This window comes from Rhagoletis pomonella, unplaced genomic scaffold (genome assembly GCF_013731165.1).
Source record: "Rhagoletis pomonella isolate Grant_MI unplaced genomic scaffold, Rhpom_1.0 Rhpom_scaffold_00004, whole genome shotgun sequence".
NCBI classification, from domain to species: domain Eukaryota; kingdom Metazoa; phylum Arthropoda; class Insecta; order Diptera; family Tephritidae; genus Rhagoletis; species Rhagoletis pomonella.
In genome coordinates, this window is record NW_023458558.1 from 38,941,813 (window position 1) to 38,957,227 (window position 15,415).

Sequence of the window (15,415 nt, forward strand, 5' to 3'; positions counted from 1 at the left end):
TGATTCGTAATTCCTTTAGTAATAATTAAAAATAATGAAATAACTACAACAGCATACATACATATTTCTTTAATAATAAATTTTAAATTTTAATTAGTATCTAGTATTAAAAAAAAGTGTCACTTTAAATGAAATCTTACAATTTCTGCATAACGTGCGAGTATAAAATTAGATTTTAACTTAATAGTTATTCACATATTTTTAAAACAACAAATTTTCAACACTTGTAGTAAAAAGTTATTATATGATAAAATATTTGCGTTTGCGTTTTTGTTTTTCTCGTAAAATTTTACACTAGTAATAATAATCTGAAATCATAAATATCTTAAACATAAACTTATCAAATTTTTTATAACCGATTTGATTACATGATACTTGAAATTCTTATGAGTAATGAATTTTTAACGTTCATTCCAAAAAGAAGAAAATTTTTAAATGCCGACGACGACGACGACGATAAAGAAGAAGAAACGAGAGATGAGTGAATTATTAAAGTAATTGAAGATGCGTTTTTGGTGAGGTGAGACATTAAAAGCACAGAAACCAGGCAAAAAAGGCAGTTACATATTTTGAAAACATACGAGTATCGTTTCGGTGTTGATGGCAAAAAGTAAAACGAAAAAGGATAAAAATGTTAAAAATATCATTTTGGCAATGTTTCTCGTTACCCATCTTATCGCGGAGACAAAATTATTTCACAAAGACTTGAGCATCTTACATTTTATCGATCATGTGTTTTCAATTTTTGCCATTGGCGACCACCGAAGTGTGCTTTCGTTCGTGAATAAAGCAAGCGAACGTACAAGTTCTGCAATGAAAATGGTGTGTGGAAAATGAGGTACCTTAAAATTAATTAAAAACATTGATAACGAATAAAGAACAAGCATTGTGAAACATGCGAAGAATGCGAAGACGCAAGAGAAATTTTGTATGATTTCTAAAAAAAAGAACGGTTGAATCGAGTTAAAAAAGAATGGTTGAAAAGATAAATTTAAAAACAAAATTTAAACACAATCGCTTCACTTTTAAAGGGTTAGATTTTGTAAAAAAATAAAGGCTAACTGTAAAACAAGGTAAACACCTAAAATTGTTACAACCGTTATGTTCAGCGCCGTCTTGCGCCGATAACAATCAAAAATTATTCCACTGAGCTTCACAACAAATCGTGATCCTTTAAAATGTCAAATTAGAAAATCAATTTAAATTGGACAAAAACTAATAAAGTAAACTTCAATTTTAATAGCGTTGTTGACGAGAATTACTCGAAAGTGAAAATAATTTATTTCGGTTTGCCGTCATCAGATAATCTACAGAACCTTAACAAACCAACATTATTCAGACAGTAATAACTGCAGTCTTATATAAATAATCTACTTAATGTATATCTACATAATTATATTAAATTGCAACAATTATGATTCAAAAACGAAGAGCAAATAAAAGAAAAAAACTAAAAACCGACGCTTTTCTTATTTATAAAATAGAGCGCGTTTTATCTCAAACGGAAACCGTTGTTGAGTAAAGAACAGCTGCTTCCTAACGCAAATCTTCATCCTGAGGACGTAGTCACATACAAAAAACTTCGTCTCTCGCTTTTCTTCTTTGTCGCAACGTTGGCATAGGGTGGGTATATCTATTTTAGAGTTAGGTTTATGCAAGTTTCCTTTTCTCAGTTTAGTGATGGGCCATGCGAAAAGAACTTAAAGGCTATGCGCTGACATGCAATTTTTCTTCATACGATTATTTTGCAGCATTTTTCGTATTGATATGTACAAACCAGAGATCGCGAACAACAGTTATTACCAGGGAACGGATTTTTAGGACCTAAAAACCTATAAAAAAGGCAAAATAAAATAACGAAATAGGCTGGAAAAGGCAGGAAAAGGCACTAGATATTGCAAAAAAAGCAAAATAAGGCACTAAAAAAAGACAGAAAATACGAAGAAAAATCAAAAAATATATTTATTTTAGAAATGCTTATATTACAAGTAAAAAGGGAAAAACTATGAACTAGTTCCATTATATGAAAAATTTGTACTTTGAATCTTTCACTATTTTATCCTTTCGAGTTTCTAACTCATAAAACTTTAATCTGTATAGTTGTAGTAACATTGAACCACAAGATGCATTTTGAAGTTTTCTGGCAGCATTTTCATTCGATTTTCGCGAAGAAAAGCCTTGAATGTGCGCTCGACGTAAGTTGATAGAACCGGCGCCCAATTGAAATATGGAACGTTTGAAACGTTCATATTATCAGGAATAAGGGCGTTTTCCTCGCCCTTTACAATTTTATCCACACCCCTTATTGTCTCCAAGCCTACGTTAGCTGAGAAAACGGCTTTGAATTTTTCCAACACCAATTTGGCAAGAGGTCCTATAGAAAATAAAAAATTTGTTGGTTAGGGCCGTTGTGAAGTAAGGTAACGATGAGCACGCAGTTTTATAGTCCATTCAATTTTAGTCTAACAATGTGCAAGTTTCAAGTGCCTAAAAATCACCGTTGAATTTTTAGAATTTTTTTCGCCGAAGTGTCGCGTGTTTCTTCCATATAAAAATAAATTGTGTTTATTCGTAATATACAAGCAAACGCGCAAAAAAAAAAATCTAAAAAATCAACGGTAATTTTTAGCCAATTGAAACTCGCACATTGTTATACTAAAATTGAATGGACTATAAAACTGCGTACTAGAAATGGGCGCGGGATAGCGGGACCAGCGGGACCCACGGTACTGATTAACAATTGGCCGGGATGGGAGGTATCAGGACGGGACCAAAAACCTTTCCCGACACTCCCGATAAAACCGCACCCCCGCAAATTCACAAAATCTCCTTAAAAACGATGTTTGAAATATGCACTTTTAATGTTTTTTTCGAGACGAAAACGAACTCCAAGCAAAACAAAATAATCGGAAGATGCCAGATCATTCATTATTATTTAAAATTAATTTGAAGGACATGAATATTTTTCACCCCTATTGCGAGTGTCGACTGGCAGTAGATAAACGACTATTAAGCGATTATCGATTATCGATGCTATTGCGAGTGTCGCTTAGTCGCTCAATTAGCGACTGTGAATACTTTTTAATCGCTCATCCTTCTATTGCTGTTTTTTAGTCGTTGGAGTTTGCGTTTATAAAATTTACATAAGAAAGTGGTACTATAATGGATAAAAAGTAAGTCAATTGAACTGGAAGTTGTAAAACATTGTGAAATATACATATGCATGTATGTGTCTGAATTACAGATAAAAAATTATAAGCAACAAAAGGCAACTTGCGCGGTTGTTCGTACTGATGCAGGAGAGTGAAGACATAGGCAAAGGAATTTCCGGAAAGAGTAGGGTAGGAAGCTCCGCTTCTATTGGAAAAGATACATATACAATATTTCTTGTGCATATAACTCCGGCTACGCCATCCACAGTGTTTTTGCGCAGAGCCAACATCAAAAGTTTATACAAAAAAACTGCATAATTTATTAATTGACTAGTGCTCGGAAATTTGAAATCTTTATTTTAAATTAAAGTTGAATTCTTTCAATACACTTGTTATGTTGTTATGTTAAAGTTTTTAAACTCGGGTCACGCGTTTGGACACAAAAACCCAACATCATTGTACAAATAACCGTACCGTATTTCTTAAACTTCCATAAAGTTTATTAATGAGGAAAACACCTTTTCCTGCAAATCATGTAAAGCCTAACAACCGTGAAGCATCGGGAACGCAACTTCTATTCATAAAACTCACATATGTGTATACACTTCAGCTTCCAACTCCAAGGGATCCGACGAATCTCGCAATTCCCTCCTTGCTTTAGCCAACTCTACTAATCTATTAGCTTCCACATCATCTTCCTCATCACTAAACCATATTTCAACTGTGTCCATTTTTTAAATTTTATAATAAAAGCAATTATTTTAAAAATGATGTAAATAAAACACTAAAGAAACAAATGTAAACAAACAAACAGCTGTTTACAATTCTGTCAACCATTCACAATAGTACAAATTTTTATCGATCAAGTTACACAATAGCAAAATAAAAGATGATCGACTCGATCGACAAATTTCTATTCTACTGCCAGTCGACACTCGCAATAGGGGCCTTTGTCAACCTTCGATCGGTTTGCAAACCACGCCACTCACGTTGAAATCTCAACCGATCGTTTCAATTTGTAGCCTGCCTTAGTGAAAGATATCGGGACCCACGGGAGCCGCGGTACAATTCTGAAAAACGTCGGGATGGGCGGGTTCGGAACTTAAAAATCGAATTTCGGGATGGGCGGGATCGGAATTAAATATTTAGTCCCGTGCCCATCTCTACTGCGTACTCAAAAAATTCTCAACAATTCTGAGAAAAATGTTTGAAATTTTGGGTGAAAATTTGTTAGTTTTTTTTTTGTTATTTTTACATGAAAATATCATCTAAGCTTTAACGAAAACAGAAAGTTTCAACTTCTTATTCTGAATTTTTAGAAAAGTTTTCGTTATGTAGTTTTATATTATAGTCCATGCAATTTTAGTTTAATAAAGTACAAGTTACAAGCGGCTAAAAAATCGCGTTGATTTTTGAGAATTGTATGGGCTATAAAACGCATACCCAAAATACTGTATATTCATATATGTGACTACTTCTAAACCAAATTAGTATGGGAACACCCTTGAGGCAACACCTTTCCTAAAGAAAAGAATTATGGAAATCGGTGGGCGTGATCCAAAGTTATGCGGTAACATACATAAATAAAATATATATACATATATATCGTCGATGTTTTTGCTAAACCGCCCATCGACCAGTTGCAAACCCGCCTAAAACGCCGTTGTGGCAAAAATGAGATTTAGTAACCCTGAAACCCATAAAAATCATAAAATCGTTATTAAACCAACAGATTTATAAAAAATGTAATTGGTAGAGAAAACACCGCCTTTCAAGGCAACACGTTCAAAGAAAACCCGCTTTTTCGCTCTCCTGTAAAATTTGAGTGCCGTAAGTTAGGCGGTTTTGCAATTAGCCGATGGGCGGTTTTGCAAAAACATCGACGATATATATTCCGACGAATTGATAACCTTCTCCTTTTTTTGAAGTCGGTTAGAAATCAAAATTTTAGGAAATCAAGTTTGAAAGTTTTTGTTATGATATTTAACCCTACATTTACGCAATTGAATTTGTAAAATATGTGGTGTCCGTTTACGCATGGTGTTCTGGATTTTGGTACAACATGGAACATCTAAAGGTTAATCAAGTCCAATCAATAACTCAAAACTGATAAATTTACACATTCCTGCTTCTGGCATAAGGGTGACGATATCGTTACCATCAACGCAAAAGGTCCTATTTGGCAAATGTAAAATTCACAAAGCCAACCCACTTTTTAAATTTACGTATGAAATGCTTGCAAAAAGCTTCGATGAAATCAAAGTAACCGAAATAAATTAGGAAGCACAGAAATTACCGAAAGTCCCCTAAAATAAACCTGAAAAATCGCCAGAAGACCCGTAAAATGAAAACAAAGAGCTTCGAAAAATCTCAAAACCCGGCAAAAATTGGAGTTAGCTATCAGAATGATTATATAACTGGTCCGTCTCTCTAACATTACATAACAATTTGATAAACAAAATAGAAACAGCATTCTACAATAAAACGGGATATAATTCTACACTCGAGAAAATGGTTAAACGAACTTAGTTTTCTAATAAGATCCATATGTAAGGTGAATTAGAAAATGTAAAATATATTGAAAAATTGAAATCTGCAATTGAATTCTAATGTAGTTTCTAACGAACCTACCATTAGTTAATGGTTAGAGAATTACACCAGCTAATGTGGTATTTAAAAACACGAATTTTACATACCGTATTGCTAAGAGTGGTCCCCGAAAAATCTCGGTAATTTTCCGAAAATATCTCAAAAGTCGGCCGCTGTGGTGTAGTGGTAAGCAGTCCGAGTGTATTTCTGCCATGAAAAACAGCTACATATAAAAATACAATCGCCGTTCGGAGTCGGCGTAAAACGGAGGAGAAGCTCGGCCGATCTATTATTATATTATTATTATCTCAAAATGCATCCGAAAATTCTCAAGATATATGTATACCATTATGTCCGAAAAAGCCGGCAAATCCTCGAAAAATTCTGAAGTACAAAGCGCGAAGAATACCGAGAAAATTTTGAACTGTCGCGAAAAACGGTTATTGTAAAAGTAATCGGTGTTTCTCGATAAACTTAAATCATATTCTACAATGAGGGGTGCAAATGGGGTACGCCGCATGAGTTTTTTTTTTTTTTACTATCAGGTTATTCACATCTTGCTGATTATCGGAATATTTGTTCATAACATTCGATTTTCTAGCCAGTTTCCACTAACAAAATACACGGAAGAATAATTACGGTTATTGCTGATTTGCCGTAATCCGACTTTTCATAAAGTCTAAAGGTTCGTTTTGACTATGTCAAATACAATGGCATTTGCGGGCAAATAAGTGAAAACACATTGTCAAAGGAGATTAAAAAGCGCTTTACCGATCGGTTTCGATCAGTATAGATCTTTAGTCGTTTAGTGGTTCATAACATCATCGGTAAAGGTATGGATATAGGAGATAATGGGGTTAAGAAATGCATCAAGCCAAAGAATCGCAGAAGATAATTTAAGTAGGCCTTCTTAAGTAAAGCCATTCTAAGAGGCCTACCCAAGAAGGACTGAAAAAAGTGCTTCCTTGCTTGCCGTCTAGAAGGGCTTATCCATTTACATACAATTTACGCGAACGCATAAATTTATATTATTTAGCATTAGCGAAAGCAGCTCTTCAATTTGTGCCACTCCATACAAAAATGAAAGGAGAAAGGAATGTAGAGTGGAAGGCCTCTTGACTCTCAGGAAGGCCTTTCGGAAATGCTTTTAACTCTTGAAATTATCTACTGGGTGCTATCTCTGGTATAAACAAAAGCAGTAAAGTCGCTGAGTAAAACGCTTGCAAAAGAGCGCCGTTCTAATTGATTCAGTACTAGCGCATGAAGCGAGACAATTGTATTGCATGTCACTGCCTAGCCTAAGTACACAGTAAAAATTCTTCAGGGTTCGAATCGTCACATATGATATCGTATTACTCGTCACGTAAAAACACATTTTTCGGATTAAGACATCAGTGAACGCACTCTATGAAATTCAGTTTTCGATCCGTGAACGGATGTTACGATTCGAGCCCGGGGCTCCGAGAAATGTGTTTTTACGTGACAAGTAATACAATATCGTATCAATAGTCGGAATTGCCATTGGAAATCGTAGGTTATCTTATGTGTATCGATGGTAACCAGACCACCTTTATTATATTTACAATACATATCCATATCATTTTTTAACTTTGTATTTGTATAAAGGAATGCTTTTTCTGATTTGGTTACAAAATTCATGATTGATTTCGTCATAATGTTTCCGTTTTGAGACTTTTGTAAAATGTGTAAACTCTTTCGTAACTAGCATATTAAATAACTTTAATGTTCTCTTTGTCTCAAAAAAACATAAAATGAAAAAATAATAAATATCAAAACCGTATTCCGGCCAACAACATTAAACTCAATACTAATGAAAATGCCCACGCGCTGCATCATGAATAATGCCAAAATCCAACCTATAACTTGATTCAATGCACATTTCTAAACCACGACTTTTTGAAACGAAATGTCAAATGAAATTATTGTAAAGATTACGGATACGGAGGTGGTTATGATGGCGGCTACGGTGGTGGCAGCGGCGGCGGTGGCCGAGGTGCCGGTGGTCCACGCGGCGGTCCAAAAGGTATTAAAAAAATGAAAAATAAAGTTTTTCTATTTTCAAGTTTGTTATGAATTTTGCTTATCTACCTTAGATATTTACATATAATTTTCCAACAAAATTTTGTGCAAAATTTCTTCATTAAAAAAAAAAAAACACTCGGTTATTTAAACGGTTTAATTCTTCGAATTCGGATTTTTCATTTAAATTAATAGCTTTTGCAAAATTTTTGGATAATGCGGATATATGTATTTGGTCGAGAATATTGGAATTAATTTTGGTTTTATTTTCCACATATCATAAGTATCCCTATATATTAATTTAAAGAACCTATTTCATTTACACAAAACTTATGTTATCCAATTGCATTATTTCCAGTATTTATGTATGCTAAAATTCCATAAATACACATATCGTTTTTATTGAATTCGATTGGAAATGGTGCAGAAATAATTATGTTATATGTGCATTATAGATTTATATGTACTATATGCACACAGTAAATCATAGAAACGTATTTAAGTCAATCGTTTTCTGTAGTTTACCTATTTTGCCAAGCTTCCCCCATCACTATTTCTACCCTGTAGCGCATGTTAAATTGTATTTATCTTCGGGTTGATGCTACACCCTTGGTTGGCATTTGCTGAAACAGTTGTTGAAAAAAATTGATGTTCGTTTTATATTTGTAATTCTTCAATAGGTGCCGGCGGCTTTCCTTCGGGCAAGCAAAGGGGGACAGGACGCCAGCCCAGACATCAACCATACTAATCATTTTCATTGCAATAAGTTGATAGTAATAGACAGACGCCGGTATATAAAGAGAATACAACACAAACTGAACAGTTAGTCAGCAATTAAATTAAGTTTTTATTAATCGCTTGGAAATTTATGAAATAAATCCAGTACCAGATTAGTTGCGGTAAGTAAAATAAAACGTTATAAAATATAATCATTGTAAGAATTTTAAAATTAACAAGTAATTTTTAAGCAAAAAAAGCCGGGTGCCTCGACCTTTTTTTTAGCTTAATTTGAAACAAAACGGAACTGGAATCTTTACTATTACCCGGAAGAACAATTTTTGACGTTTACTTTTTAAAAATAATTTAATTCAAATGTTGGCGCGCGTAGGTGGTCCATTCGGATGGTCCAATTTTCAATTACTCTTTCCAGCATAATGGTTTCCAAGTTTTGAATCGTAGTTGGCTTAAAAAACAAAAATGAAAATAAATAGACTTTTACTTACTTGTGATATCAGACGATCGCACGGTATTGCCAATAGTGGTCTCGGAAGTTCGATGATGCACACCAGCATACTATGTTGGGCGACGTGCAAGAACTTTTCTCACAGAACGCTGATTTTCGTAATAGAGCTGTACGATTTGGAGGCGTTGTTGTGTGAGCCTTTCCATGATAAATTGGCAAACAATACTAAATAAAAAATAAGATGGCATTATGACACTTGTCACGTGGGATTTTTGCAAAAAAGCGAATCAAAAAATGTCTAGATGAATCCATGGGAAACTGAACCTCGGTGTAAAAATTATTTTCGTTATAAAACTAACAAACGTGTGGATAGGACATTTATAAAAATCTTAAATGAACCAAAAAATAACAAATTATCGCCCAAATTCATAAAAAAATAAAGATGACTTTAACTGCCTTATAAATAGAAAATTTGTAAGAAAATGTCACTTTATAGAGCTCTTTAAAACTATTTTATTTATTATGAATACGACCGTAAAACTTTAAATACATTTTTACTACCTTTTATTTCGTTTTGAAATCAAGTTCTAAGTAAATTTTTTTAGTGACTTTAAAGTAGGTTGTGTTGAAGGTACGGTCAAATGATTCGCAATTCATAATTCAAGTGTTTGGTAAGAAAAATATATAGTAGAACTCATCTGCCTTTAATAAAATTGTGTTATATAATAAATTGTGTGAGGGCTTTATCTATATTATAAGTTATTTTTAACCAGTATTGGTCTTGTCTCACCTGTGACAAAAAAAGCTGAAAGTTGTTATATTTACCCCGCAAACCATTTTTTCAGAGTATTCTGAATCGTAGAGAAATTTTAAGGAATTCGTAAGGATCTCATCCGATTTTTCTTGGATTGGTTTAGAGAAATTGGATTTATATGATTTATATTGTAGAATGAACTATATTTTCATAAATAATCAATGCAAAATTTTGTCATGAAAATAATTATTATTATTAGGTGTACACTTTCATTAGTCGCCTAATTAATCGCATTAGATGAATTGATAACCTTTCTCCTTTTTTGAAAGCAGTAAAAAAATAGATATGTAGTATGTGCTGTGCCAATAATGTATGTAAATAGGGTTAGAGATCTTTTAATAAGATTTCGCTATTGTTTAAAAATTTTTTATGTTTTTTTATGAAAATTGAGCTTACTATCTAAAAAAAAAACACTTTAATCAAAATTACAAACATTGTAGAACATTTATAAAAAGTCGACGAGTTTTAACAAATGTTCATTAAAATTTTAAACTTTATAACAGATTTTTCACAAGTTTTTAAGTATGCAGTTTGTAGCCCATAACATTTTAATAAAGTGCAAGTTTGAAGTGGCTGGGACTTACCGTTGATTTTTGGCAAGTCTTTGTTCACACATTTTCTTCCATACAAAGTATATTCTGCAATTTTTTTATATGGAGAAAATGAGGTTCATTCCATGTAAAAGAGGAAAACGACATTAATTTTAAAATGCCCAATCATCTCTAATTCAATGACTACCTCTTTTTAAATGACTACATTTCATATCAGTTCAAGGATATTAAAAAAAAGTTAACTTTTGTCTGTGGAAACTTTTACTTCATGGACCCACCAGTCGCAAATTTAAATATTTTTTAATATTTCTATGAAGATTATATAAGCCTAATTTTTATTGAAAACGAAAGCGTATGGTTCATATTTTATAACACAAAAACGTCTTTCGCGAAAATTAAGTGTTTTGGCTAAAATTCATCTTTGAGTGCGCAAAGGAAAATAGAGCTCATTTTAGGGACGGAAAATAATCATTGTTCTTTTTTATTTTTAACCAAAAAAATCCACAAGTTTAATCGTCGTTAATCAATTTTAACTGTACTCACGTGTTTGTGTTCGTATGTCCGAGTCTAACCAATAAAGATCAAAAATAATCATTAATATTTGAGTTTTATTTTTTGCTCAAATTAAATTATTACTTGATTTTTATTCTTTCGATCAAAAATAATGAGTTCTCTTCAGTGTCCCATACACATTCATTAAATGATATAAGTTATAATTCACAATTTATATTCTGGAGTGAAATGTCCCACCAGTCACAATGGAATGGCTCATGAGCAATAGCTTCCACAAAATAAAAAAATGCCAAAAAATCAACTAGTCACTTCAAGCTTGCCCTTTATGGGCTATAAAACTGCATACTCGGAATGTTTTTTAAGAAATCTAATTAAAAAGCTCAACATTTTAATGAAATTGTCGAATTTTGCTAAGTTTAGTACGAAGTTGGAAATTTTGACTTACATGGGTTTTGTTAGATAACGAACTACACTTTTCATTTACAAAAATAATGAGCATTAAGTAAATGAAGGGAAATCGCCACAGTGTGTATGAACTAAGCACTAGTAAAATTTGCCCTCGCTGTTTTGTTTAACATTTTTGGAAAATGTAGAAGGTAAGCATGTTTCATTTCGTGCAAGTATAACCAATAGTGGAGATCGTTAGTTTTTTATTTAGCATTTCTGTGCTTAGAGCCAATTTCCCACCAATTAAAGGATGTGTGTAGGAAGCAGATGTAAAATTTGAGCCGATTACTGCCCCCGTCGATAGGCTCCATAAAACAAAAATTGTAGACGGCGTGTCGTTGTTATTTCTTTTTGAAATTATTCAAGATCACGCGATTCCCTAGTTTGCTAACAAGAGTTCCAAAAGTGTATCCCAGATGGGTTTACACTGGATACATTACACTTGATCACGCTTATGAAGCAAAATAGCTTCAGTCAGTGGGCGTTATACAGTGAGCTTAAGATCCGACATGATTTTCAGTACAGATTTTTTAGCTTATTTATAGAAGAAATAACAACGAGGCAAGAAATTCAAATCCTTTATTATATTGGCGGCAAAACCAATTTTTAACCAATTTCAATACAAAAAGTATTAATTTCGAAAATGCTGTAATGGATGAGATTCCGTTCTTTTTACTTCACCATTTTGTTTGCTTAATATTAGTAATAGTAATATTTTTGTAGCACATGCAATTTTAGTATAATAAAGTGCAAGTTTAAAGTGGCTACAAAACACCGTTGATTTTTGAAAATTTTTTGTATTGACGGTCCTGCGCATTTTCTTTCACATTCAAATTTTGTCGAGGCATACTTTGTACAAGTAGAATATGCTGCTGTTATAAAAAATTAATGAACACTAACAAAAGGAAAACAAAAGGAAAACTGTAAAAACTGAGAATCAATAGGGTATGCTGTTCAAATGACTGGCAGCGTATTTGAAATTGTCTTCGCAGGTCTTTCGTTGCTCATTGATTTTTTCCTTATACATATATCTACCTAAGTATGATTTGTCATTACACGTAAAACTAATTGATTAAAACTAAAAATATTTCTTTCTTACAATTTCAGCGTAATACTTCATGTGGCACACGCACGCACCAGCACTACATTTCGTCATCCGCATTTAGATTACAGTTAGGGGATAAAATATTATTTTGAATTTTTTATCCATGATCCGAATAAATCATTGCAGCAAAATCAACAACACAACAAAACAAACAGCCATTCATTCCGCAAAAAAAAAAAAAATCATTAGAAATAATTTGAACATTATCAGTAACGGTCTTACCATACATATTTTAGTGTGCGTGTGCATTGACGAAAAGAAACAACCGGCTTTATAATTAATAACACACCAGAAGTGCAAGCAAAAAAGTCTACAAAATCCAGCGTTGCATGAATTGCAACTTGTCAACTTAAAAACAATCCAACAATCAATAGTTTATTAGCACTTACTTTTCATTAGTTTTATATTGTCATAATTACTCTTAATCTTATGTTACCTAATACACTTACTTTAAAATGGTAATTTTTATGCTCTAAGTAGTAGGTTTGATATGTTATCAGTTAGCAGGTTAGCAGTTTGTAATCATACATTTCAGCGCCACTTTGAAACGCTATCTACCTTATACCAATCAATATTTCCTTAAATGTGCGCATAACATGGCTAACATTCACGGACGTGCATACATTCATGTGTATGAATGTGTGTTAGGTGTATGGTTGCAACTTCACATCATCTACATCCACAATTGTCACTCAATTCGTAATAAAGCTGTCATATTACGTTACTGACAGTGTTTACTTTTTTTTGCTAGCATACATATTGTGCGTTATGTACCAATTTTTTATACTTATCTATACTTATATTGATATCTAAAAGTAAGCGTATAACTAAAAATGGCAGATAAACGAAAGAGAAGAAACAAAATAAGTTTACCAAGTTAAATATGCTTAAAACACGAGTACTATGGAGTGACAGAGCGTAGTGAGAGAGACTGTAGCATCAAGTAATAAGACGAATTAAATCAGCAATTGTATTAACTGGAATAACAAGAGAAAATAAAACATCAAACAAAAACAAATCCACCAAATTATTAGACACTTACCGAATTCAACTAAAGACAAAATATGTATAATGCAATACATATACATAGAAAACAATACATACATATATATATTTATTCTCATAGTATATGTATATACATACAATTAAATATATTATAGAATGCAGAACTAAAAACAGAAAAAGGATTTATATTTTAATAATGATCTAAAATGATAACAAAGAGAACGCAAGGATGTTATGACGGCATTGTGGTGGCAGCAAGTAAAGAACAGCCTTGAAAATCGGATGTGACACAAAAGTAGTCTTTTATAATAAATAAAACGAAACGCCGACCACAATATTTTATAATTTTGATGTTTTTTTTTTAATTCAGCGGGACATCAATGATGTAATACATATGTATGTGTCCTTCCTGCTAATTTCCGAAAAAATATGTTTACGGGAAAAGGTAAATATCAATATCTTTAAAGAGCCAAATTGTTGACAGAAAAATAAACTTCGATAGCTATGGCTCGTGGTCCGGCGGTTCAGACTATAAGAGCAAGATACCGGCATTACACTCTAACCACTCTATTCTCAACGTTAATATGCCCACAAAAATTTTACATAGTCGTACAGCAACGCTTGCATGAGGGAGGTTGTTTGAAAAAATTTGCTTGCAAAAAATGGAAAACGAAAGTGTTGCAATCTAAATGCAGCGTCAAAAGCAGAACCCAAAATCTCCAAATATGAATACATGATGTACATACTATGTACGTGTAATTTATGCACGCAAGTATTCTACTTATGTACGGACTAGGTATGGACGTGACTTGTTAGATTGCTAACATTATAATAATAATGTTTATTCATAGTTCTACATGTATGTACTGTATTTTATTCGCAGAAAAAAAAACAACAAACAAAGCAAACAAAACTAAATGTATGATTAAATTTAATTATGATACAGGAAGAGCAAATCACTAATTGCAACATGAATGAAAATCTTAAATAAAAAACTATTATAAACAAAAACTCAATGTACAAATTAAGGAATTGAATGTGTTTTATTTTAAGTTAAATGTGATCTTAGTGAAAAGCGGGATTGAAGGTGTTAATAAGTATGCAAAAGAGAATTTTATGATAGCAATTTGCGTCGAATGTTGCATTTCGCACAAAAATATGTAGCTGTAATAGGGGTACCCGCTTGACAGTGGGGAAAAATTAGACATCTTTTGGAGTTTCGGAGTTACAGTTATTAAAGTTTAAAATAAATCTCTAAATACACTCCGCCTCATTCGAGGCGGGCGAACAAAAATCTGAACATTTTTAATTTTCAGCCTGTTAAAATTTAAATTGACAAAATTTTGTTTGGAAAATTTGTCATTTTAAATTTTAAAACAGTAAAACTGCTGTGAGCCGGGAAATCGCCAGTAAACCCTCCATTTGGGGGTTAAACTACGTGTCAGTCAGTGACGGACCCACGGGAGGTGTTTTAATATGGCGCATATGTGTGTAAAATATGGCGTTTATGCATTAAAACACCCCCCGTGGGTCCGCCACTGACTGACACGTAGTTTAACCCCCAAAAGCTGCCCCCCGCTGGATCCGCCACTGGCACAAACAAAAATAAAATTAGTGGAAATCAAAATATTAATCATGATTCAATAATACAAGGTTAGATAATTATCGACAGCCGCCGTTTGACACTCAAGGGGAAGAATGAAATCTCTTGGTGCGAAAATGGTTGTAGAAAAGTACGCAAAGTAGGCAATTAGTAGTAAAATTCCTTTTGTAAATTCTAATGTATTTGCAGGAAATGTAGCATTTTACACGAAATATTGAAGAAATGTTAATATATCTACGTGAATTACGCAATTTTTGTGTTATTTAGCCGTATAAAAACTGCAAAAAGACTCAAAATTAAAATAAAACTACTATGAGATTTATGTAAACATTCAATTTAAAAGCAGTTTATGTTTTCATCAGTTAAATGTGCTTCATATACATAAACAAATAAACATATTGCACAAAAGCTTA

The 15,415-nt window shown here is 32.7% G+C and overlaps 1 protein-coding gene across 3 annotated transcripts in view; it reads left to right on the top strand.

Annotated features, from left to right (window-relative positions):
- The window catches only part of LOC118737562 (RNA-binding protein squid), a 35,016-nt gene extending 20,589 nt beyond the window's left edge, over positions 1-14,427 (top strand). The window contains exons 6-8 of one of the 3 annotated variants that reach the window (XM_036468140.1): positions 7,693-7,785; positions 8,462-8,680; positions 12,397-14,427. In XM_036468140.1, coding sequence (XP_036324033.1) covers positions 7,693-7,785; positions 8,462-8,529 — 161 coding nt within the window. In that variant the 3' untranslated portion in view covers positions 8,530-8,680; positions 12,397-14,427. The remainder of the gene's footprint in view (positions 1-7,692; positions 7,786-8,461; positions 8,681-12,396) is intronic. The other 2 variants (XM_036468141.1, XM_036468142.1) reach the window with 2 other exon arrangements.
- Positions 14,428-15,415: the final 988 nt, after the last annotated feature.